This window comes from Gorilla gorilla, chromosome 12 (genome assembly GCF_029281585.2).
Source record: "Gorilla gorilla gorilla isolate KB3781 chromosome 12, NHGRI_mGorGor1-v2.1_pri, whole genome shotgun sequence".
NCBI classification, from domain to species: Eukaryota; Metazoa; Chordata; class Mammalia; order Primates; family Hominidae; genus Gorilla; species Gorilla gorilla.
In genome coordinates, this window is record NC_073236.2 from 37,189,624 (window position 1) to 37,215,552 (window position 25,929).

At 37.8% G+C, this 25,929-nt stretch overlaps 1 protein-coding gene across 2 annotated transcripts in view; it reads left to right on the plus strand.

Moving 5' to 3' along the window:
- The window catches only part of EIF5B (eukaryotic translation initiation factor 5B), a 62,758-nt gene that overhangs the window by 7,126 nt on the left and 29,703 nt on the right, over window positions 1-25,929 (plus strand). For both annotated transcript variants that reach the window (XM_004031497.5, XM_019020790.4), the window contains exons 2-8: window positions 14,740-14,865; window positions 14,969-15,053; window positions 15,652-16,324; window positions 18,153-18,370; window positions 18,779-18,929; window positions 23,058-23,156; window positions 23,980-24,069. In XM_004031497.5, coding sequence (XP_004031545.1) covers window positions 14,740-14,865; window positions 14,969-15,053; window positions 15,652-16,324; window positions 18,153-18,370; window positions 18,779-18,929; window positions 23,058-23,156; window positions 23,980-24,069 — 1,442 coding nt within the window. The remainder of the gene's footprint in view (window positions 1-14,739; window positions 14,866-14,968; window positions 15,054-15,651; window positions 16,325-18,152; window positions 18,371-18,778; window positions 18,930-23,057; window positions 23,157-23,979; window positions 24,070-25,929) is intronic.

Genomic DNA, 25,929 nt, shown 5'->3' on the forward strand with positions numbered 1-25,929 from the left:
CAAGGCTGCAGTGAGCCATGTTTGTGCCACTGCACTTCAGCCTGGGTGACAGAGCTAGACCCTGTCTCAAAAAAAAAAAAATGTGAATTGGGAATACAAAACGGAGTTTTCTGTTCTCAAAGGGAGTTACATTTTAACATAGCAAATAGGCATATGCACAGATAATACAGAGTGAAGTGCTGAAGGGAGAAAATGGAGTATGAGAGTACCACCCTCGAGATTTCACATTTGCCTCTTAAAGTTATTGTTTATGCATCTTTAAAATCCTTTTCTAATTAAGTTTGCCATCAAGAGAGCGTGCAGATTGGAAGGAATGGGAGTATGCTGTGTGTTTCTGTGTCTCTAGAGTACCAAGGGTGACCATGAGGAATATTTGAGATCTTCAGTTGCTCCTGTATTGCCAGTAATTTTGTACACAGGTGCAGCCAGACCATTCTAATGATGGTGTTCACCAAATTGGTTATTCAGAAATCTGGTCTCGAGAGTGGTTGTCTACATAAAAATTTTTGTTAAAATTTATTAGTAATTATTAGTTTGTTAATATTAATGATTTATTAATATTAGAGTGCCAGGCACTATACAAGTTAGGTGGGGAAAATCCTTTAACAGTGATTAAGGATCAGAGTTAACTTCTATGGAGTACAGAGACTGAGTTTGCTTTGAGCATTTACCATGTGATTAGTTATTTTAGAACATAAGTTGTATCTCTTTTTTTTTTTTTTTTTTTTTTTTTTTGAGAAGGTGTCTCAAGCAATCTCAGCTCACTGCAAGCTCCACCTCCCAGGTTGATGCCATTCTCCTGCCTCAGCCTCTTGAGTAGCTGGGACTACAGGCACCCGCCACCACGCCCAGATAATTTTTTGTATTTTTAGTAGAGACGGGGTTTCATTGCGTTAGCCAGGATGGTCTCAATCTCCTGACCTTGTGATCCACCCGCCTCGGCCTCCCAAAGTGCTGGGATTACAGGTGTGAGCCACTGCGCCCGGCCCATATAAGTTGTATCTTAAGGTGTTTATTGAGAATGTGGATCTGAATTTTTATCAATATTATATATATCTGCAGACATAATCCTAAATATAAACTTGTATCTCTGTAATTATGAAACCCAAAATATTCTTTTTTTATTATTATTTTATTTTATTGAGACAGAATCCCACCCTGTCGCCCAGGCTGGAGTGCAGTGGTCTGATCATAGCTCAGTGCAGCCTTGATCTCCTGGGCTTAAGTGACCCTCCCACCTCAGCCTCCTGAGTATCTGGGACTACAGATGCATGCCACCACACCCAGCTAATTTTTTTGATTTTTAGTAGAGATGAGGTCTTGGTTTATTGCCCAGGCTGGTTTTGAACTCCTGAACTCAAGCGATGTTCCTGCCTTGGCCTCCCAAAGTGTTGGGATTACAGGCATGAGCCACTGTGCCAGGCCCCCAAATAGTCTTATATCAAGTAGTAACAAATATAAAATTTTGTAAAGTTCCAATCTGCAGTATTGATTTGAAAGATGATGCCACGTTGTTGAATCTAAATCAGGGCTTCTCAAAATTTGTTCACCTGGGGATCTTGTTCGAATGGAGATTTTGATTCAGTAGATCTGGGGTGAGGGTCTGAGATTCTGCATTTTTCAGTTTTTTTTTTTTTTTTTTTTTAACAGGCCTGAGATTTTGCATTTTCAATAAGGTGATGATACTGATGCTGTTTGTCCTATAACTATGCTTTGAGTAGTAGGATCTAAATGACCATTTTCATTGTGAATGTATTGCCTCTTATAATGGATTTCTTTTGAGTTCAGCATGCCTGAACTAGCAAGAGCTCAATTCTTCTGATACTTTTTTTTTTATTTGAACTAGTGATTTTGAGCTTTACATGACAGATTCTTCTCTTGACAGAAAGGTTTAATTTACCTAGTAAGTGTGCATCTGATCTTTTTCATCAACCGGAAACAATTTTGGGGGGTAGGGGTTGTAAACAAAACCTTGGGTTGCTGTTCTATGACAGTATACTGTGATAAGGTGGCTGTCTGTATTCATCTTAAATCTTTATTATCAAATTAAAATTTAAAACAGGTAAAACAGAAGTTGCTAGAGAGAATTTTGAAGCTTCTGAAATCCCTGCAACTCTGTGTTCCTCCCCACTTAATCCAGTTTGTAAAAGCTGTACTGATCTGATAGTTAGACATACTGGAATCTATAATACATATGAACTTAGGATATGTGTATGGGGGGGTCTACAAGATTTGTACTCTTATCAAATTAATGTATCAGATATTTAGAAAATAAAGAGTTAGGCTGAATTTTGTAGAAGGTGATAAGATACACATACCCTTTGCATTGCATTGTATAATATAGTAGCAGTATGGTTTCATATCCCTTTTAAAGGAGTCATGACTTCATAAGGACATCGTAAGCTGGGAGGGTTTTCTTTTGAGACATAGCTAGTTCTCAGCTTATTGATTGTAGTACTTGAGCCATAACTTCATTAAGAGAGTTGAGAGTGAAAACTGTTAAGATTTGTGGTTATAAGTGGTGGGGGCCACTGAGGAGCAATGACTGCTGGGCTTTCCCTTCTTTTGTCTTGTTTTTCCTCTTTTTATATGTAACTGTTGATGATCAAGGATGTTCTGGGTAAGAAGATGAAGACTGGGGAAATGAGATGTCAGAAGGTAACCTGTAGAGAAGGTGGGACTGAATTTCCCAGTTTCTCTTACTGCAGCTGTTACTGCTGAGATAGAATTAAGAATAAAGAGGATTCCCTCTTATGCTCTTCTTCTTGTTTACTATTATTAAGAGTTTTGGCTGGGAGGGGCAGAAGCCAAAGTAAGTGAAAAAGGGCAGCAACAGTGTTATATGTGACTTATCCTTCCTTTAATACTTTGAGGTTTTGGACAATTTGTCCATCAACTTGGGGATGGGGACGGAGGAAGGAGTGGTGTAGTTTGGATTTTACACTTCTACCAACATGCTGTCCATTACTATAGGTCCTGGTATTGATTAGGAATAGGAAGAAATATGGGGGTGCTTTGGTTATTATTGTACCATAACAAGTCATCCCAAACAGTGGCTTAAAACAAGAAAACTTGTGATTATCTTTCATGGTTCTGGAGGTTGACTGGGCTTAATTAGCTGGAGTTGTCAGCTGGAGCATCTCTATTTGATCTCTCTTCCTGACCTGGACATCCCCATTAGCTTGGCAGTGAGCATTCCAAGAGACAGGAAGCTGCCAGGTTAAGGCCTAGGCCTAGAAACTATAGCAAAAGTTGCATCCTTCTATTTAGCAAGCAGTCATACAACTCCCACATTAAAGGAGATAGACCTCCACCTCTCAAAGAGTGTCAGAGATATTTTGGGCCAGGTTTTAAAACCTCTGCAGTGGGTAAAAGAGGCATTGGAGAAGAGAGGTTGGTAAAAAGGAGTCTTAGACATCTTGGAGATTTTCAAGTGTGGAATAATTTGGAAAGGAGTTGAATTTCCTGTGTTTCTTGTCTAACTTTACATTCATTACACAAGTTTTCAGTGGAAAATACCTGTCATTATCAAATGAAATTTGCTAAGTTTGGAATTGAGAGGAGATTTGTACGTGAGGTTAATTTTCCTTTTACTTTGCAGTGAACAATTTTTTGTAATATGTGTCTTTAAAAGGCTTTCTACTATATTGGTCTCAAGATGAAGTATTTGTCTTACTTTTTATTTTTATATATGATTTTTATTTAATTCCAAAAGCCAAACTCCAAAGTTGAGTACATGCGTGCACACATAATAAAGAAATACTGTTTTTATACAACTGGAAAAATACAAGTTGTATTTTGTTCTTGACACATAATGTACATATTTATAGGGTACAATGTGATATTTTGGTATCTGTATACATTGTGTAATGATCAGATCAGGATGATTAGCATATCTATCACGTCAAACACTTGTCATTTCTTTGTGATAAGAACATTCCAAATTCTCTTTTCTAGCTGTTTGAAGTATAATACATTATTGTTAACTATAGTCATCCTACTGTGAAGTAGAACACCAGAACTTATTCTCCTAACTGTAACTTTGTACCTGTTGACCAACCTCTCCTCATTCCCTCTCCTTCCTACTCTTCCCAGCATCTGGTAACCACTATTCTACTCTTTACTTTTATGAAATCAACTTTTTTTGATTCCACATATGAAAGAGATCATGCAGTATTTGTCTTTCCGTATATGGCATCTTTCACTTAACATAATTACATCCAAGTTCATATGTGTTGTCACAAAATGACAGGATTTCATTCTTTTTTATGGATGAATAGTATTCACACTGTGTAGACGTACATTTTCTTTATCCATTCATCTGTTGATGGACATTTAGGTTGACTCCATATCTTGGCTATTGTAAACAGTGCTGCAGTAAATGTGGGAGTGTAAATATTCTTCAACATAGCAATTTCATTTCCTTTGGCTATATAGACCCAATGGTGGAATTGTTAGATTATATGATAGTTCTGTTTTTTTAAGGAACTTCTATACTGTTGTCTCTAATGGCTGTACTAATTTACATTTCCCCCCACAGTGTATAATAGTTCTCCTTTCTCCATATTCTCACCATATTATTTTTTGTCTTTTTGTAAAAGCTAGTCTAAGGTGTGGTGATATCTCATTGTGGTTTTGATTTGCATTTCCCTGATGTTTTTTTCATATACCTGGTGCCCATTTTTATGTCTTCCTTTGAGAAATGTCTATTCTGATCTTTTGCCCATTGTTTAGTTGGATTATTTGCTTTTTTGCTATTGTTGTTTTGAGTTCCATATGTATTCTGGATATTAACCCCTTGTTAGATATATAGTTTGTGAACATTTTCTCCCGTTCTATAGGCTGTCTCTTCACTCTGTTGGTTGTTTCCTTTATTGTATTTGTCAGTTTTTGCTTTTGTTGCTTGAGCTTTTGAGGTCTTAAACAACGTCATGAAGCGTCTCTCCTGTTTTCTTCTAATAGTTTCATAGTTTTGGATTTTACATTTAAGTAATTCATTTTGAGTTGATTTTTGTTAAGTGGTGAGATGAGAATGAAGAAATAAAGAATAAAATTTTTTAAAAGACTCCTTCATTAAACATCATTTTAACTCCACATTACTGTGTTTAATAGAAATTAAGATACTAGAAAAAGATTATAGATTTGTTCTTATTTTTGTAACTTATAAAAATGGATAAAAGGGCCAGGCATGGTGGCTCACACTGTAATCCCAGCACTTTGGGAGGCCAAGGCAGATGGATCACTTGAGCCCAGTAGTCACTGTAGTTTTCATGTTTTATTTTTGGTCACTGTAGTTTTGCCTTTTCTAGAAATTCATATAAGTAGAATGATAGACTACATAGTCCTTTTTGGCTGACAGGGTTTCACTTAGTACAGTATACTTTTGAGATTCATCTATGTTAGTGCTTGTAGCATTAGTACTTCCCTTTCGTTACCCAGTAGTAGTATTCCATTGCCTGGATATATGACAATTTGTTTATATATTATCTGGTAGATGGATATTTGGGTTGTTTCCAGCTTTTCCTGATTTTGAGTAAAGCTGCAATGAACATTTGAGTATAAGTCTTTGTGTGGACATGTATTTTCATTTCTCTTAGGTAAATACCTAGAAGTGGGATTAGGAGTGGGATTGCTGGGTTGTATGGTAAGTGTATATTTAACAAGAAGCTGTCAAACTCTCTTCCAAAGTGACTGTGCCATTTTTGCATTCCCTCTAGGGATGTATGTGCTCCAGTTACTCCATATCCTGTCTCAACACTTGGTATTATTACCAATCTTTAATTTTAGGATTTCTAGTGGCTGTGTAGTGACATATCATTGTGGGTTTTTTTTTGTTTGTTTGTTTGTTTTTGAGACGAAGTCTCACTCTGTTACCCAGGCTGGAGTGCAGTGGCATGATCTTGGCTCACTGCAACCTTTGTTTCCCAGGTTCAAGCAATTCTCTTGCCTCAGCCTCCTGAGTACCTAGGATTACAGGCACGAGCCACCATGCCCAGCTACTTTTTTTGTATTTTCAGTAGGGACGGGATTTCACCTTGTTGGCCAGGCTGGTCTTGAACTCCTGACCTCATGTGATCCGCCCACCTTGGCCTCCCAAAGTGTTGGAATTACAGGTGTGAGCCACCACACCCTGCCTTTATTGTAGTTTTAATTTATGCTTCCTTATTAGCGATAACATCTTGTCATGTGTTTGTCATTCTTTCATCTCATTAGTTATGTGTCTGTTCAAATCATTTTCCCATTTAAAAAATTGTGTTGTTTCTTCATAGGCAAATCCTTTATGAGATATATGTATTGCGTATATTTTCTCTCCCTCTTTATCATGCCTTTTCTTTTCTTCATTTTTTTTGAGATGGAGTTTCACTCTTGTTGCTCAGGCTGGAGTGCAATGGTATGATCTCAGCTTACTGCAACCTCTGCCTCCTGGGTTCAAGCGATTCTCCTGCCTCAGCCTCCTGAGTAGCTGGGATTACAGGCATGCGCCACCATGCCTGGCTAATTTTGTATTTTTAGTGGAGATGGAGTTTTGCCATGTTGGTCAGGCTGGTATCCAACTCCCAACCTCAGGTGATCCACCCATTTTGGCTTCCCAAAGTGCTGGGATTACAGGTGTGAGCCACTGTGCCCAGCCTGTCTTGCCTTTTCATTTTGCTAATTGTGTCTTTTTTTGTTTGTTTTTGACAGAGTTTTGCTCTGTTGCTTAGGCTGGAGCACAGTGATGCTTGTGCCTTAGCTTCCTGAGTAGCTGGGATTACAGGCATGTGCCACCATGCCTGGCTAATTTTTTTTCTATTTTTTAGTAGAAACAGGATTTCACCATATTGGCCAGGGTGGTCTCAAACTCCTGGCCTCAAGTGATCCACCCACCTCCCAAAGCGCTAAGATTACAGGCATGAGCTACTGTGCCTGGCCTATTTTGTTAACAGTGTCTTTTTTAAAGTTAAACTTTTATTTCAAGATTATTATAGATTCATATGCAGTTGAGACAGGGTCTCACTCTGTCGTTCAAGTTGGAGTGCAGTGGCACAATCATGGCTCATCATAGCCTCCCTCTCCTGGGCTGTCAATCCTCTCACCCCAGCCATTGGAGTAGCTGAAAGTACAGGCACATGCCACTATGCCTGGCTAATTTTTTCTTCTTTTTTTTTTGAGACGGAGTCTCACTCTGTTGCCCAGGCTGGAGTGCAGTGGCGTGATCTCAGCTCACTGCATCCTCCACCTCCTGGGTTCAAGCAATTCTTCTGCCTCAGCCTCCTGAGTAGCTGGGACTACAGGCGCACACCACCACACCTGGCTAATTTTTGTATTTTTAGTAAAGACGGGGTTTCACCATATTGGCCAGGCTGGTCTCAAACTCCTGACCTTTTGATCCGCCAGACTCGGCCTCCCAAAGTGCTGGGATTACAGGCGTGAGCCACCGCGTCTGGACTGCCTGGCTAATTTCTTTGTAGTTTTTGTAGAGTCAGGGTTTCACCATGTTGCCCAGTCTGATCTAGAACTCCTGGGCTCAAGCAATCCACCCACCTCGGCTTCCCAAAGTGCTGGGATTACAGGCGTGAGCCACTGTGCCCAGCCATTACACAGATAATGACATTGATACAATCCACTGATTATATTCAGGTTTGCCCAGTTTCATTTATACTCTTTGTGTTTGTGTGTGTGTGTTTATATATTTAGTTCTGTACAATATTATTACATGTGTAGGTTTGTATATCCATTACACAGTCAAGATGCAGAATATCAGTGCAAAAATCCCTCATGTTGTACATTTGTAACCATCTCCTTCCTGTACTCCCTACCCACCTCCCCAACCCCTCACCTGTCTCTAACCTCAAGTGTCTTGTATGTTTCTAAAGTTTTGTCCTTTCAAAAATGTTGTATTAATGGAATTAAGTATATATGTGACCTTTTGAGGTTGGCTTCTTTCTACTCAGCCTAATTCTCTTGGGATCTATGGAAGTTGTTGCATGTATCAATGGTTCATTCCATTTTATTGATGAATAATATTTCATGGAATGGAAATGAACCACTGTCTATTCAACCATTCACCTATTAAAGGACATGTGGGTTGTTTCCAGTTTTTGGCTATTGAAAATAAAATTGCTATGAACTTCTGTCTACAAATTTCTCCATGAACATAAATTTTTGTTATTTAGGTATAAATGTGCAAGAATGCAGTTGCTGGGTTATGTGGTAAGTACATTTTTAGTTTTGCAAGAAACTGATAGACTATTTTCCAGAGTGGCATTGCCATTTTATATTTCTACCAGCAGTGTATGAATTTTCCAGTTCCTTTCTATCCTTACCAGTATTGGTTATTATCACTATTATGGGGGAGGAGGGCATTCTCATTGGTATGTAGTGATTCATATGTAGTGATATCCCATTGTGGTTTTAATTTGCATTTCCCAAATAGCTAATGATGTGAACATTTATTTGCCAACTGTATATCTTCAGTGGAATGTCTTTTTATGCCTTTTGCCCATTTTTTAATTGGATTGTTTGGATTTATTTTACTGTTGAGTTTTGAGAGTTTTGGGTATATTCTAGTTGTTAATCCTTGTGATTTGGAAATATTTTTTCCCATTTTGTAGCTCGTTCTTCATTCCCTTCACATAGTCTTTCACAGCAAAAGTTTTTGATGAGTTCCACTTCTTTTGGATTGTGCTTTTAGTTTCAAGTCTTAACTCTTAACTCTTTGCTTAGTGCTAGATCTGAAAGATATTTTACTCTTTTCCTAAAAGTTTATGCTTTTATTTATTTTTTAAAGTACATCATATATCTTGGGTTCACTCTTGGATAAGGACTGAGGGTGAGGTTCATTTTTGTGTGATAGGTGTCCATTTGCTGTAGCACTGTTTGTTAAAGAGGCTACCCTCTGCTTTTGCACCTTTGTCAGAAATTAATTGGTTGTACTTTTTTTTTTTTTTTTTTGAGACAGTGTCTCTGTCTGTCACCCAGGCCGTAGTGCAGTGGTGCTATCTCAGCTCACTGCAACTTCTGCCTCCTGGGTTCAAGAGATTCTCCTGCTTCAGCCTCCTGAGTAGCTGGGATTACAGGCACCTGCCGCCACACCCAGCTACTTTTTGTATTTTTTAGTAGAGACGGAGTTTTACCATGTTGGCCAGGCCAGTCTTGAACTCCTGACCTCAAGTGATCCACCCGCCTTGGCCTCCCAAAGTGTTGGGATTACAGGCGTGAGTCACTGAGCCTGGGCCTAAATGGTTATACTTCTGTGGGACTGTTTTTGGGCTCTCTCTCTTCTCGTCTTGATCTGTGTCTATTCCTTTGCCAGTACCAAGAGCTTTGCTTAAGTCTTGAAATCTGGTAGTATGATTCCTCACATTTTAGTCTTTTTTCAAAATTGGTTTAGCTATTCTAGTTTCTTTGCCTTTTCATATAAATATTAGAATAACCTTGTCTCTATTGGTTATGTCCTAAAAATCTTGCTGAGATTTTTATTGGAATTGCATTAAACCTGTATATCATTTTAGGGCTGATTGTCATCTTTACTGTGTTGAGTCTTATAGCGCATGAACATGGCATGTCTTTTCACGTAGTCAAGTCTTGGATTTCTTTCATAAGCATTTTGTAATTTTCCACATATAAGTACTTTACATATTTTGTTAGATTTAAGTATGTTACTTTCTTTGGAATAACTATAAGTAATATGATTGTTTTTTCCACCTCAGTTTTTCTGTTTCTTTGTTTTTTTGTTTTTTGGGGTTTTTTTTTTTTTTTTTTTTTTTGAGATAGAGTCTCGCTCTGTCGCCCAGGCTGGAGTGCAGTGGTGTGACCTCAGCTCACTGCAACCTCCGTCTCCCAGGTTCAAGCAATTCTCCTGCCCCAGTCTCCCGAGTAGCTGGGATTACAGGCATGTGCCACCACGTCCAGCTAATTTTTGTATCTTTAGTAGAGACAGGGTTTCACTGTGTTGGCCAGGCTGGTCTCGAACTTCTGACCTCAGATGATCCACTTGCCTGGGCCTTCCAAAGTGCTGGGATTACAGGCGTGAGGCACTGCACCCGGCCTCCCTGCTCAGTTTTTAAAAAATAAACTTTAATTTGTAGAAGTTTTAGATTGTGAAGATAATACAGAGTCTCCATATGCCCCACACCTAGTTTCTTCTGTTATTACTATATTAGCATGGTACACTTGTTTCAGTCAACGAATCAATATTATTAAGCAAAGTGCATACTTTGTGTAGATTTCTTTAGTTTTTCTCTACTGTCCTATATCTGTTCCAGGGTCCTATACAGGATACCACATTGCATTTAGTCATCATTTATCCTTAGGTTTGTCTTATCTGTGATAGTTTCTCAGATTTCATTATATCAGTGATGTCGATGTTGATCACTTGGCTGAGGCTGTGTTTGTCAGATTTCTACATTATAATGTTACTCTTTTCTTCCTCTTTCTATATTGTACTCTTTGGAATGAAATCACTGTACACAGCTCATAGTTTAGGAGTGGAAAATTATGTTCCACCTCCTTGAGGATGGGATTCTGCATATTTAGCTTTCTTCTGCACACGCTTGTCTCTTCCCCATTTATTTACTTAATCATTTCTCTCTAATGGTATGACTAGTGGAATTATTTCATACTTTAGCTTATAATTTAATATTGTTATTTAATTTGTTCTTCTAATTAATTAACATATTAATTTGTTGCTCCCATTGCCCATTGGGAGCTCTTTCAGTTGGCTCATGTGTCCCTTTGTCATAGACTCAACATTGTGTGTGTGTGTTTTTGTGTGTTTTGGCATTTTCTTGTTTGTGTGTTTGTTTTTTGTTTTTAAATCATTTCCTTACTTCCTACCATTACACAGTGCTCCAGGCTTATTTTGTCTATGTCCAGCCCCTGCCCCAGAATCAGCCATTTTGCTTTCTTACCGGGAATTGGTATTGTCAGTTTCTTGGATTTTAGCAACTCTGATAGGTATATACCACTATCTCTTTGTTTTAATTTGCATTTCCCCAGTGACAAATGATGATGAACATTTTTCATCTACTCCCCCTGCCCCCAATTTGACAAGGTGACTGCCCATATTTTAATTGGGTTGTTATTGTTGAGTTTTAAGAGTTCTCTGTGTATTTGGGATACAGGTCTTTCAGCTAGTAGTGCTTTGCAAATATCTCTTTCAGTCTGTGGTTAGTGTTTTCATTTTAATACTAGTATCCTCAGAGCTCTATTTCTGGGCTGCCTGGTCTGTTGCCTTGATCTGTGTGTCTCTTCTTTCACCAGTACTACACTGTCTTGATAGTAATTTTATAATAAATCTTAAAATTGAGTAATGAGGCTTGCAGCTTTGTTCTTCAGTATTATGTTGACTTATGCTAAGTCTTTTGCCTTTCTATGTAAACTGTAGGAATTTCATAGCTATGTTTGAATTTTTCAAGCAAGTAAAAAACTAGATCATTTCCCATTTTCTAGGAAGGCAGTAGAACCTGGTGTTAAAATTTGGGCTTGAATTCCTGGTATGCTACTTTGTAGCTGGTGGCCTTTAAAAAATTACCATCTTTATGTGCTTTGTTAAACAGATGCTTGAAGGCAGCATGCTCGTTAAGAGCCATCACCACTCCCTAATCTCAAGTACCCAGGGACACAGACACTGCGGAAGGCCGCAGGGTCCTCTGCCTAGGAAAACCAGAGAACTTTGTTCACTTGCTTATCTGCTGACCTTCCCTCCACTGTTGTCCTGTAACCCTGCCAAATCCCCCTCTGCGAGAAACACCCAAGAATGATCAATAAAAAATAAAAAATAAAAAAATAAAAATAAAAAAAATAAAAAAAATAAAAAATTACCATCTTTAAGAATAATTTTATGTAATTGTTATGAATATTAAGTGACAGTGTATATATTATGTCTAGGCATTGGTCAGCACAATGCCTGAATATAAGCATATTAAAAAACTGTTCATCTTATATTGTTAGTCACAAAAAGCCTTTCAGACTTAATAATGTACAAATGTAGTCCTATACTCTGTTATCCTAGAGATGTTTATTGATGAATTCTCCAGAAATATAGCTAATCACAAGAAGATTCTTGAAGCTATTTTGATGAGGTGAATATAGTTTGGGTGAGGGCCGATAAATTTTTGGAAATGAGATGCCAAACTTCAGCCTTCTCTTCTCATGCAGTTGTCAGAAGCTGCTGTAGTGTGAAATGTTGCCAGAGATGCCTTTGGGGATACTCCTGGGAGATGCTAGGGCAGACTTAGGTTCTTGTTACCTGAAGAGACCTGAGAATTGTCCTTGATTCTTCCTTACTCCTTTCTATATTCATCCTGTTGACCACTTAAGTGTTGTTGATTCTATTCCCTTAATATTTATCTAACTCATTTACATCTTGCCTGCCACTGGTGCAAGTCAGGTGCTCATTGTTTCTCATTACAGTTACTACAAAAGCTTCCTAACTGGTCTCCTTGCTTCCTGACTAGTCAGGATTCAGCCCTGCCACTCGTCGTACCAGATGTAGCATTCTAAAATGCTTATATATATATATATATACACACATATATGTGTGTATATATATATACATATATATATACATATATATATGTGTATATATATATATATGTATATATATATACACACACACATACAGGGTTTTACTCAGTGGCACAATTCTAGCTTACTGCAGCCTCAACCTCCTGGGCTCAGGTGATTCAGGTAATCTTCCCACCATAGCCTCCCAAGTAGCTGGGACAAGAGGCATGTGCCACCATGCCTGGCTAATTTTTCTATATTTTTTAGAGATGGGGTTTCATAGTGTTGGCCAGGCAGGTCTCGAACTCCTGGGCTCAAGTGATCTGCCTGCCTCAGCCTCCCAAAGCGCTGGGATTACAGGTGTGAGACACTGCATCCAGGCCTAAAATGCAAATTGGATTATGTCAGCAGAAGTAAGACATCTGGCTATGGAATCAGACTTCCTGGATTCAAATCCCATATCTCCAACTCGTGTGATCCTGGGCAGATTCTCTGTGCCTCAGTTAGTAGTTACTTCATCTGTAAAGGAAGAAGAATGACAGTGTTCAGATCTGGTGCACAATCACCTGGAAATATTGTTGCTAAAAATATACTGCCTGGCTCCCTGCTCAGTTTCTGGTTCCCTCTATCTTGGGTGGGGTCAATAAATACATAATGCTCAAACATTTCTTGGGTGGTTCAGATGCCTTTTGTGAGCCCTCTTGAGGCGTAACACACCTTGTTGCCTTTAGGCTTTTGTACTTACTGTGTCTGGTATGTGTACCCCTTTTACTAAGAATAAGGTGCCTCTGACTTTCCCATTCTGGATTTGGTACTGTAGGAAGTCACCACCACTGCAGCAGATCAGTGTCAAATTATCTAAAATGTAGGAAGAAAAGGAGCACATTTCAGTTCTGGCCAACTATTTATAAAAGCATTAAGTTCTTTTACTTCAAGGCATTTAACATTTTGCAATTTGGGGTTTACTGGTTTGCTGTCTTCCCTATTAAGCTCCTTAAGGCTAAATTCTATATCCTCAATATCTTGTCATATAATCTTTTAATTATATTTATAATATGGTTGAAAGTTACTTCTCTTTAGAAATTTTCTTTACTGAGGCCGGGCGCAGTGGCTCACGCCTGTAATCCCAGCACTTTGGGAGGCCAAGGGTGGCAGATCACAAGGTCAGGAGTTCGAGACCAGCCTGGCCAATATGGTGAAACCCCGTCTCTACTTAAAATACAAAAAAAAAAAATTAACTGGGCATGGTGGCGGGCTCCTGTAGTCCCAGCTACTCGGGAGGCTGAGGCAGGAGAATTGCTTGAACCCGGGAGGTGGAGGTTGCAGTGAGCCAAGATCACGCCACTGCACTCCAGCCTAGGCGACAGAGTGAGAGTCCGTCTCAAAAAAAGGAAAAAAAAAAAAGAAATTTTCTTTGCTGAACTAAAGCATCTCTTTACAAGGCGTCCATTATAAAGGCCACGTTACATGAGTTGTTTTCTTACTGTGCCATTCATTTGGATTCATCTGCCTTTGCTACTTGTACATTTTAGACTGGACCGCCTTCATTTTCTGTAGGTTTTAGCTGGAACTTAATTTGGTTTACTCCAAGTAAGTTGGTAGGTGACGACATTGTTGGATGGATCCAGAAATGAAACCAGGAGCAAGCAGGTTTAGTTCTGGATTTTTGGTTAAGTATTTTATTTAGTGAATCATTCCTAATTCATTTAGATTTGAATGTGTGGTTATGTTTTTCTCAGGACATTCAATCCTTGTGCATTTTAGTTTTCCCATTGGTAAAATGAAATAATAGGCTAGATGACTGATCTCTAAACTTCCTTCCAACTCTGAAATTTCTGCTATTCCAAGTAAAAATGCACAGGGATCCAAATATTTAGGTGTTGTTATTGATCGTCGAGAAATAAGACTTGTTTTATGTTTTAAGATCTCCCATTTTATAAATAACTTCATTCAGACGCACAAAAAAGCTTTGGTGTCTGTAAAAGTTAATTTCCTTTTCTTGATTACCCTGATTTTTTTCTGGAGCTTTTCATTCTCTCCCTTACTTGAGTGTAATCCAGAAACTTCACTGAAGCAGATGTAGGGAGGCTGATAAGTAGATGTAACTTGTGTTGTGATGAAAGAACTTGCCAAATAATTTTTCTCATTGTGCTGCTAATCCATGAAAAAGGTTAAAATGATAAAATCTATGTAAATGAATGATTATTTTGCTTTTGAGTAACATTTAGGATGTTTTTGTTTTCATTTAAGCACCAAGGATGACATTGATCTTGATGCCTTGGCTGCAGAAATAGAAGGAGCTGGTGCTGCCAAAGAACAGGAGCCTCAAAAGTCAAAAGGGAAAAAGAAAAAAGAGAAAAAAAAGCAGGACTTTGAGTAAGTATATTTTAAATGTATTTGATTTTTATTTGTTTTGATACTGGATTCACTTAATAAAAACTATACCAGTGCTTCACAATGTATTTTAATCCTTTTCTAGTGAAGATGATATCCTGAAAGAACTGGAAGAATTGTCTTTGGAAGCTCAAGGCATCAAAGCTGACAGAGAAACTGTTGCAGTGAAGGTGAAAGACAGACCTTTGTTACCTATTCGTATTTCGTATTCTATTCTTGCTTCTTAATGTTGGTTTGGGGAGCTACATTTGGAAACTTTTGAGCAGTGTACAATATGTTATTTAAAAGCTTCTATGAAATCTGATGTCAAAGGGAAAAATAGGAATGTAAAGGTATTTTGTGGTATGTTGATTGTTCATAAAATTGGTACATTTGGAGATACGATGTAATCACTCGTTCCATCTTCAGTTTTCTGTGTTGTTTCTTTTTCATCCTTCGAATTTGGATAAGCCTCAGAGTAATGGGAAAATCATAGATGTTTTTTCTTCTTTCAACTTGTCCCTTAGGCTTTGTAAAGTTAGTAAATGGGTGGTGACTAGTGCCTGTTTCAAGAGCCCCTGGATTCTGCAATTTACAATGATGCGAGATGTGTCTGAGGCCAAGGCCAACCTCTCTTGCTTGTTTGAATTTTATATTTCTGTGAAAAAGACTTTGAAAAAGATTTTGAAATCATTTTGAGATTTTAAAAAAATGTTTACTTAATGAAGCACATGACTCTGGTCTCAATTATAATTCTGTTAATTTTTTCTAACAATGGAAATTTTTTAGCCAACAGAAAACAATGAAGAGGAATTCACCTCAAAAGATAAAAAAAAGAAAGGACAGAAGGGCAAAAAACAGAGTTTTGATGATAATGATAGTGAAGAATTGGAAGATAAAGATTCAAAATCAAAAAAGACTGCAAAACCGAAAGTGGAAATGTACTCTGGGAGTGATGATGATGATGATTTTAACAAACTTCCTAAAAAAGCTAAAGGGAAAGCTCAAAAATCAAATAAGAAGTGGGATGGGTCAGAGGAGGATGAGGATAACAGTAAAAAAATTAAAGAGCGTTCAAGAGTAAATTCTTCTGGTGAAAGTGGTGATGAATCAGATGAATTTTTGCAATCTAGAAAAGGACAGAAAAAAAATCAGAAAAACAAGCCAGGTCCTAACATAGAAAGTGGGAATGAAGATGATGACGCCTCCTTCAAAATTAAGACAGTGGCCCAAAAGAAGGCAGAAAAGAAGGAGCGCGAGAGAAAAAAGCGAGATGAAGAAAAAGCGAAACTGCGGAAGCTGAAAGAAAAAGAAGAGTTAGAAACAGGTAAAAAGGATCAGAGTAAACAAAAGGAATCTCAAAGGAAATCTGAAGAAGAAACTGTAAAATCCAAAGTGACTGTTGATACTGGAGTAATTCCTGCCTCTGAAGAGAAAGCAGAGACTCCCACAGCTGCAGAAGGTTGGTTAATACTTTAGAGGAAAGAGCAAAAGGCTTTTGATTCACAGTATAAGTTGTAATCATTATGCCCCAAGGTCATTTTGTTATTTGTCCGTGGGTATAAAGACACTTGATTGTAAGGAGCCATCTAAAAAATTACGTCTAAGTATTTGACTTGATTTGCATTGTTAATTCTTTACATATATAGTATAATTATCTTTCAGATTATTTATGTACAGACTGGAATTTTTATAGAATTGCATTATGAAAACTATTTTTTTTGCTGTTGATAAAGGCTGTAGAAGTTACTTAATGAAAAATTTATTCTTGCTTTCTGATAACTCAGTGTCAGATAATATTTGAATTCTTTCCTGTCTTTAAAAACCTAGTTCAATTTATGAAATTCACAAAGAAATGTTTTCATGAAGTTGCTAATATTTTCTGCTTCACTTAAAACTCAACATACTAAAATTAGTGTCTTTTAAGCAATAATGAGCCTTTTTTTAACAACCAATTATAAAATAAAAGTTCTAGCTAATTTCTTCCTCTTATTTAGAATGAAAATAGCTAAAGATCAGATGGTTTGCATGGCCATACTATATTCTTAAAACAGTAGTTTTTGGGCTGGGCGCGGTGGTTCACGCCTGTAATCCCAACACTTTGGGAGGCTGAGGCAGATCACGAGGTCAGGAGATTTAGACCATCCTGGCTGACATGGTGAAACCCCATCTCTACTAAAAATACAATAATTAGCTGGGCATAGTGGCGGGCGCCTGTAGTCCCAGCTACTCGGGAGGCTGAGGCAGGAGAATGGTGTGAACCCAGGAGGCAGAGCTTGCAGTGAGCGGAGATCGCACCACTGCACTCCAGCCTGGGCGACAGAGTGAGACTCTGTCTCAAAAAACAAACAAAAGCAGTAGTTTTTGTTTTGACTGGAAAACTTTTAATGGGAAAATTGACACAACTTTGTTTTTTTTTTGAGACGAAATTTCACTCTTGTTGCCTAGGCTGGAGTGCAATGACACGATCTCAGCTCACTGCAACCTCCTCTTTACAGGTTCGAGTGATTTCTCCTGTCTCAGCCTCCCAAGTAGCTGGGATTACAGGAGCCCGCCACCATGCCCGGCTAATTTTTGTATTTTTAGTAGAGATGGGGTTTCGTCATGTTCGCCAGGCTGGTCTCAAACTCCTGACCTCAGGTGATCCACGCACCTCAGCCTCCCAAAGTGTTGGGATTACAGGCGTGAGCCACCGTGCCCAGCAACTTTTTTAAATGCTAGCATTTTTATTATCTGGATATATTCGAGGAGGAACACCATGAAAGTACCTTCATAGCTTTTAATTCTTTAGAGTTCTTGGAGTATAACTACCTATATTTTTGTATTTTATCCTACTAATACCCCCTAAAGTGGACATCATTCTCATTAACTCCATCTTGTAGAAGTGAAATTAGCTACAGAACTTACGTGGGTGTTGGTTCATTCTGATTGTTAGAGCTTCATATAGGCATCTGTTGGATACCAGCCACTCAGGTACCATGGATTTAGAGATACATTAGGTACAGGATTGCCCTTTTGCTGCTGACAGTATCCTTCTGTCTTACTGTATTCCTCAGGACATCTGAGACCAACATCAGTATTGCAGACTTCTCAGGAGGCCATCTGTGAGTTATTCTGAGCTATTCTAGTTACCAAAGTGCTCAGGATGCCTTGATGCCTGTTGAACTTAGCCTGCTGCTGGCATTGGCCTTGGCCCATTATGGTCCTTGAATTCTGGTTGGGTTTTGCTCGTCATCACCACAGGGAATTGTTTTTTCATTTCAATGCTTTGCCTTTGTTCTTTTTGGTAGATGACAATGAAGCAGACAAAAAGAAGAAAGATAAGAAGAAAAAGAAAGGAGAAAAGGAAGAAAAAGAGAAAGAGAAGAAAAAAGGACCTAGCAAAGCCACTGTTAAAGCTATGCAAGAAGCTCTGGCTAAGCTTAAAGAGGAAGAAGAAAGACAGAAGAGAGAAGAGGAAGAACGTATAAAACGGCTTGAAGAATTAGAAGCCAAGCGTAAAGAAGAGGTATGTTTTCATGAAGTTGGTAACATTGATATTGTGTTTAACTTAAAATCTATTCTCTGTAAAATATCTTTAATCTTCTAATTCTGAAAATTTCATAGTTGCATGGTAATTCAGTTATATTATTGTTCCGATACAAATAATAAGATGAAGAGGTACAGCACATCTTATCTTTATTTTCTCAAGAACAGATTGCTCGATACATAAGTTGCTTATGTATCATTGCCAATAATCTGATGTGATATTAATTAATAATCATGTATAACATTTAAAATACTTTGATTTGGAATCTCCTAACATAATACTTTGCATGTGTCTCAAGAGATTTGTTTGAAGTTTGGATTGTTTACATTTGAATTTTATAGTTCATTAAATGAATACAGGTTTTGTCTGACATGTACTCTTTTATAGGAACGATTGGAACAAGAAAAAAGAGAAAGGAAAAAGCAAAAAGAAAAAGAAAGAAAAGAACGCTTGAAAAAAGAAGGGAAACTTTTAACTAAATCCCAGAGAGAAGCCAGAGCCAGAGCCGAAGCTACTCTTAAACTCCTACAAGCTCAGGGTGAGTGGTACTCTTCATTAACTGAATGGTCAGAGAGCTCTGCACATGCAGTTATATCCCTTAATGTTCAGAAGGAGAATGGAATTTGCATCAGGACAGTTCCTATGAAAAATCTGTGAAAAAGTTCAGTAAAACGTAAGGAATAGGTAATGTCATTTCATTGTTTAGGAAGATGACATCTACATGAGGATAAAAATTTATATGTAAATAATAGTATGTCTAAATAAGTTATCCTCCCACAAACAAGAATAGTGGTAATAATAGAATGAGTCCCTGTGTACCTATCAGCCAGCTCCAACAATTAGGACCATTTGACATTCTTGTTTTGTACCTCTCCATCTACTTTTTATCCTAGCGTGTTTTAAAGTGAATCCCAAAAAATAAAAAAGAAATACAGTGATTCCCAGACAGCATATTAGTTTGCCCACATGACCACGGTGAAAAAGTGTTCATGACCATTTTTTTTTTAACCCTTTCCTTACTTTCTGATGCAACAAGATATCCCAGGTTCATCTTGCATGGGCTGAGACCTGGAATCGGTTGTTTATCCAAAGAGCTTTTATTCCTTTTAGAGGGTAATAGTGTTTAGAGATCACAACTGGGCATATAATTTATTACTTTTTTGAAAGGTAAGGTGATTTAAAATAGTGTCTTTGCTCCAATGAGAAGAATATATTGGGACCTCTCTTAAATTTCCTGTTCCTATATTCCCTAGATTTTTATATTACAGTCATTTTGGTGTTTATGCTATAATTACAGTAATAGCTACCATTTATTGTGTGCTTAGTGTGTAACTGATGCTACAGTGTCTTTGACATTGTCTATTTTTCCCTCATAAAAAATCTTATAGCTATTTTTACTTCCATCATATAGATGAAGAAATGATGGCTCAGAGTGTAAACAGCTTACCCAAGGCCACAGAGCTGAAATTTAAGCTGGTCTGTGCAACTTTTTCTTAGGCATATGTTCAGCTAGGAGCATTAGATGTGAAGAAACCCAGTACTTAGATTTTAGAAAGTTTTATTTTTAATGGAGAATATAGCTTTTGTAAAATTTTAAATGAAATTAGGTACAAACTTGAATATAGTTAGCATTCATACATCAGATTTCATTGGTGACTATTGGAGAGGCTGAAAGCACCCATGAAGAAATTCAGATGGGACCAAGCAGGGAGTAATTTGCCAGTCTCAAAAATGCTGTTTTAAGGAGCAGTTAGACTTGTAGTTATGGAAATTACAGTGTAGAATGGTGGACTTTTAGCATCAGTCTTTAGCATTAGGCTTGTAAGAGATGATCTCTCAAGTGGCATCCCTGACGCTGGTCTCTTACTCTTCATAGTGTTGTCCAGTGTTTACCATCTTATTAGTTCCCTATTGTCTACTAATAAGAATCCAAATTCCTTAGCTTGACATTCAAGGTTCCCCCCCACCCACAGCCCACTCATGTGAGTCATCTCATTAAAAGATCCTACAGTGTTGTTTCATCGTATGTTTGAAAGACAGCTGCTTACCACATTTATTACCTAGAATATTGTAAAACTTATTCATTGAGCTAAAAATGTACTCTCAGAGAGTGTAGGCATCTGCAGGTGTTTTCATATAATTACTCTGAAATGTGCAGCAGGTTAACTTTTCAGTCATCCTTTAGCCTGTGACTACTAAGCATACACACACACACACACACACACACACACACACACACACACACACACATATATGAGTACTTTATCAATAATTTGTAATAAACTCATTTCAGGCAAAGAGCGTCTTCAAGAACTTGATTGTTATGTCTCAGTTTGCAAAGTGAATGGAATGTCTAAACACATACAAGTCTTGGTGTTGATTCCAAATACAGCAGCTTATTTGAGAGTCTGAGACTAGAGCAGTAGTCAGTTGATTAAGTCTAGGGTGTTATTGGGACCACCCTTCAGGTAATCCAGCCTACAGTTTCCCCTCAGGCCCATGCTTTTCATCTTAGGTGTAGGCTGCTAGGCAAGGAAAACTTTAATCAAAGTGATGATCTCTGCATTCTCAGCTGGCTTTATCCTCTTTCTTTGGTTTGTTTAATGTATTTGTCTTACCAGTCATAGCTATGGTTTTACCATTCTAGCCATTCTTCAGTACATGCACAACACACATCCATATACATTCCTACTTTAGAGATAACATTTTTAGTCATTTTCCTTTATTAGTGACTTCATTCAAAATCCCATGGTATACAATTTCTGTTGTCTTTATTCTAAGGCTTCTGCCCATAGTGAGAGACTGGGTCAGTAATCCAGTAATCTGTAGATTCAGTTCAATCCCAGTCAAAATCACAGCATGGTATTTTGTAGCTATCTGTCAACTAGTTCTAAAATGGATATGAAGAGACCAGAGAGTTAGAATGGCCAAAATATGTTTGAAAAAGGAGAACAAACTTAGAATACCTGATTTCAAGACTTACTATAAAGCTATAGGAATTAATACAGTGTGATATTGCCAGAAAGATAGACAAACAGATAAATAGTCTATACATGGTGTCTATACATGGTTAGTATATAGGTGAAAGGTAATTCAGTGGATAAAATACAGTATTTGTAGCAAGTGGTACTAGAACAATTGGACATCTGTATGCAGAAAAACCCAAAACCAGTTTTAATCCCCACTGTATAAAAATTGACCCAAATGGGTATCATATGTAAATGTAAAATATACAGTAATACTTTCAGAGGAAAACATAGGAGGATATCTATTGTGTTAGGCAGAGTGCTTAGATAGGACTCTAAACCATAAAAGGAAAAAAGATACATTTTGAGAAAGACCAGTTCAGAACTTTTCTCTGCAAAAGACACTGTCAAGAGAATTCCAAGACAGTACCTCCAAGTCAGATATCTGAGAAAGAATTAACATCCAAAATATATAAAGACCTCTCAAAATTCAACTATAAGAAAACCAATAAGTTCATTTGAAAATGGGCAAAAGGTATCAACAGACACTTTCACCAGGAAGCTATACGCATCTGAAAAGAATGTTCTAAAAAAAGAGAAACCTTTACCACATTCAGAGCAGTTGAAACTCTTTTTTTTTTTTTTTTTTTTTTCCTCTTTTTTTGAGACAGAGTTTCGCTCTTGTCCAGACTGGAGTGCAGTGGCGCAATCTCAGCCCCCTGCAACCTCTGCCTCCCAGGTTCAAGTGATTCTCCTGCCTCAGCCTCCTGAGTAGCTGGGATTATAGGCACCCACCACCACAATATATGTTTTTTTTATATAATACAATTTTTTGTATTTTTAGTAGAGATGGGGTTTCACCATGTTGGCCAGGATGGTCCTGGACTCCTGACCTCAGGTGATCCACCCACCTCAGCTTCCTAAAGTGCTGGGATTACAGGCATGAGCCATCGCGCCTGGCCAAAACTCTTCTGCATTATTGGTGGGAATGCAAGATAGTATAGCCACTTTGTAAAACAACTGGCAGTGTCTTTATAAAAATTAAGGTCATATTTACCTTATGTTTCATCATTCACACTACAAAATATTTGCCCAAGAGAAATGTTCACACAGAATCCTGTCTGAAAATGTTCATACCTGCTTTATTCATAATTGCAAAAAACCAGAAACAACTCAAATGTCCTTCAGCTGTTGAATGGATAAGCAAACTGATATATCCATACAATGGAATGCTGCCCAACAATAAAAAGAAACGAAGTATTGACATGTGCAGCAGAGTGAGTGACTCTCAAATCCATTATGATGATAGAGGCCAGACTGTAAGATTCCATTTATGTGACATTTTAGAAAAAGCAAATCTTTTGGTTGGAGAACAGATCAGTGGTTACCAGAGGCTAAGAAGGTAAGGAGGGTTTGATTACATGGAGCAGCACAGGGTGATGGAGTGATGGAGCTTTTCTGCATCTTCATAGTGATGGTGATACACGTATCAAAACTCTCACTGTATGTGAAACAAGGATTTTTACTGTATGTAAATTTTAAAATACCTTATATGTAAAAGATACAAGTTTTTCCATGAATATCCTTTCATATTTTAGGGTATGTGTCTCTGTGGTGAATGAAATGCTATCCTTTAAATAGTACTTCTCAGGTGACATGCAAGTAGTATAAGCCTGAAGTTTTTCATTTTTATCCCTCAGGTGTTGAAGTGCCATCAAAAGACTCTTTGCCAAAGAAGAGGCCAATTTATGAAGATAAAAAGAGGAAAAAAATACCACAGCAGCTAGAAAGTAAAGAAGGTTTGTATACAAAATAGCCGCTAATTTAGGAAATATTTTGTTTGCCTTTCCCCCACAATCTTCAATACAGTGTCTGTAAAGAAGAAAGGAAAAAATCCGAAATGCATATTGAAACTTATTTTCTAAACTTATTTCTTATTAATGCCATTATTCTCACTTGATTCAAATGACAAGCTAATGGAAAAAGTATTTTACTTTGAAAAATCTGGGTTCTACCCTATGAATATTGTAACTGTTGTTAACTCTGAGAAGTAAAACTACCATTCTTATCTTTTCTTGGTTTCCTTCTTAGCCTTCTGTGATTTTTGTATTTTATTTATTGAGCAGAAAGAGTAGTTTCCTGTAAAACATATGACTATATTTAAACATTTTCTAAACTTGAAGAAATAGGTTTGCACAGGCTGGGTACAGTGGCTCACGCCTGTAATCCTAGCACGCTGGGAGGCTGAGGCGGGCGGATCACCTGAGGTCAGGAGTCCAAGACCAGCCTGGCCAACATGATGAAACCCTGCCTCTACTGAAAATAAGAAAATTAGCCTGTCATAGTGGCAGGCGCCTGTAATCCCAGCTACTTGGCAGGCTGAGGCAGGGAGAATTGCTTGAACCCGGGAGGTGGAATTGCTTGAACCCGGGAGGTGGAGGTTGCAGTGAGCTGAGATTGTACCACTGCACTCCAGCCTGGGTGACAGAGCGAGACTCCATCTCAAAAAAATAAAAAATAAATAGGTTTACACTACTGTTTTTTATTCAGTACTTAATGGAGTATCTTAACAGAAATTATACACCAAAAAAAGTATTATCTTGGTTTCTGCCCCTTTTTCAGTGTCTGAATCAATGGAATTATGTGCTGCTGTAGAAGTTATGGAACAAGGAGTACCAGAAAAGGAAGAGACACCACCTCCTGTTGAACCAGGCGGGTAGTGTTATCTGATTATTTAATTAGTGAATTCTTATTAAATAGTGTTGGTGTGTCATAAGTTGTCTTAGTTATTATAAATAGTTGGGGAGAACCAAGTAAGTATCTGGCTGGATGGCCCTCTTTCTTCATAGTTCTTTCTTTTCTATTTCTTTTCATTTCTACTTTGAATAAGTATCCAAGTGAGACTTGAATCAGTTCTGTTCTTTTCAGCAGTGTTAGAAAATGTTTTGTAGAAAGGATACACTTTGGGAGGGTGAGGCAGATGGATCACGAGATCAGGAGATCAAGACCATCCTGGCTAACATGGTGAAACTCCATCTCTACTAAAAATACAAAAAATTAGCCGGGCGTGGTGGCGGGCGCCTGTAATCCCAGCTACTTGGGAGGCTGAGGCAGGAGAATTGCTTGAACCTGGGAGGCGGAGGTTGCAGGGAGATTTCAGTGAGCCAAGGTTGCGCCATTGCACTCCAGCCTGGGCGACAGAGCAAGACTCCATCTCAATAAAAAAGGAAGAAAGGATAGTAGGTTTTGGATTTTCTCTGATGCTTTTATTTATGAGTCAGAAATCTCAAAAAAAGATCTGAAGGTCTTCATTTAATGCTTCAGAAGCAAATTGGAAGGATTTTTAACTAGAACTTTTTAAGAACCATAAAAATTGGCATTTTTAGACCTTCCTAAAGGTCGGCTTCTATTTACAATAATCAGAGAATTCAACTTACTCATTGTGGGGTATCTGTGTATATGTTGAGGAGTTGGGGAAAAATCTCTGGTTTTAAAAAAAAAACATTGTTCTAACTCTTAAGACTAGATATTGATGGGAGAGCTGGGGCTGCCTAAATGTATGTTTGGTATTCAAGAGAATCCCCAGCGATTAAAGATAGGATCAGGAATGGGAAAAGCCTTTAGAGAATACTAAGCCTGATTTACATTGGTGAATTATATTATTGATAGTTCCTTTCCTTCCTTTTTCTCTTTTCTCTTCTGAGCGAATAGGATCATCTCACCTGGGGGGTAGACCTCAGCCTAGCCTGATATGACGAGATTAGAGAAATTTAGATTGATATGCTTAATAGCAGTCCACTATTTTAGATCGTATTTTTAGCACCAGAAAGAATTGCTAATTTAGATGGATGTTTTGGGTACCTGAGTCTCATTTCCTCCTCAAGATAACTTATGCAGGCTTGTTAGTAAATAATGATTATTTCAGGGAAGCAGGTACCACATGTCCTACCCCTCATCTTACTTTCATTTAAGAATAGTTGTGCCTGGTTAGATTTCAGTAAAGAAAAGCATTCTTGTTAAGAAGAGTATTAGGTCTTTAATATCTAAATAATATTCAGAATTTTAGCTTTCTGGCTGTTTTGGGGTTATGAGCACAGCATTGACCCAGAGTGATGGTGGTAGTTTTGTACCTTCAACTTCAGAATTTAAGTATATTTAAATACCTGTAAAGGTTAAAAGCAAAATAATAAATTCCTTGCATAAAGTATGAGTTGGATGATCAAAAAGAAGATATATATGAAATTTCATTTGTTTTCAAGAACTGAGTATATTCATGTAGCTTTTTCAAGATCTACTAAAGAAACATTTAAATTAATTAAATTAATGAAACAATTAGCTTGAATGTAAAATTGGTTAAGTTTAATATGTTGACAGTAGTAGGAAATGGAAGCATTTAAGTAATAGTAAATTATAACATGCTAGCTATATTAAAAAGATAGTTCTGGCTGGGCGCGGTGGCTCAAGCCTGTAATCCCAGCACTTTGGGAGGCCGAGGCGGGTGGATCACGAGGTCAGCAGATTGAGACCATCCTGGCTAACACGGTGAAACCCCGTCTCTACTAAAAATACAAA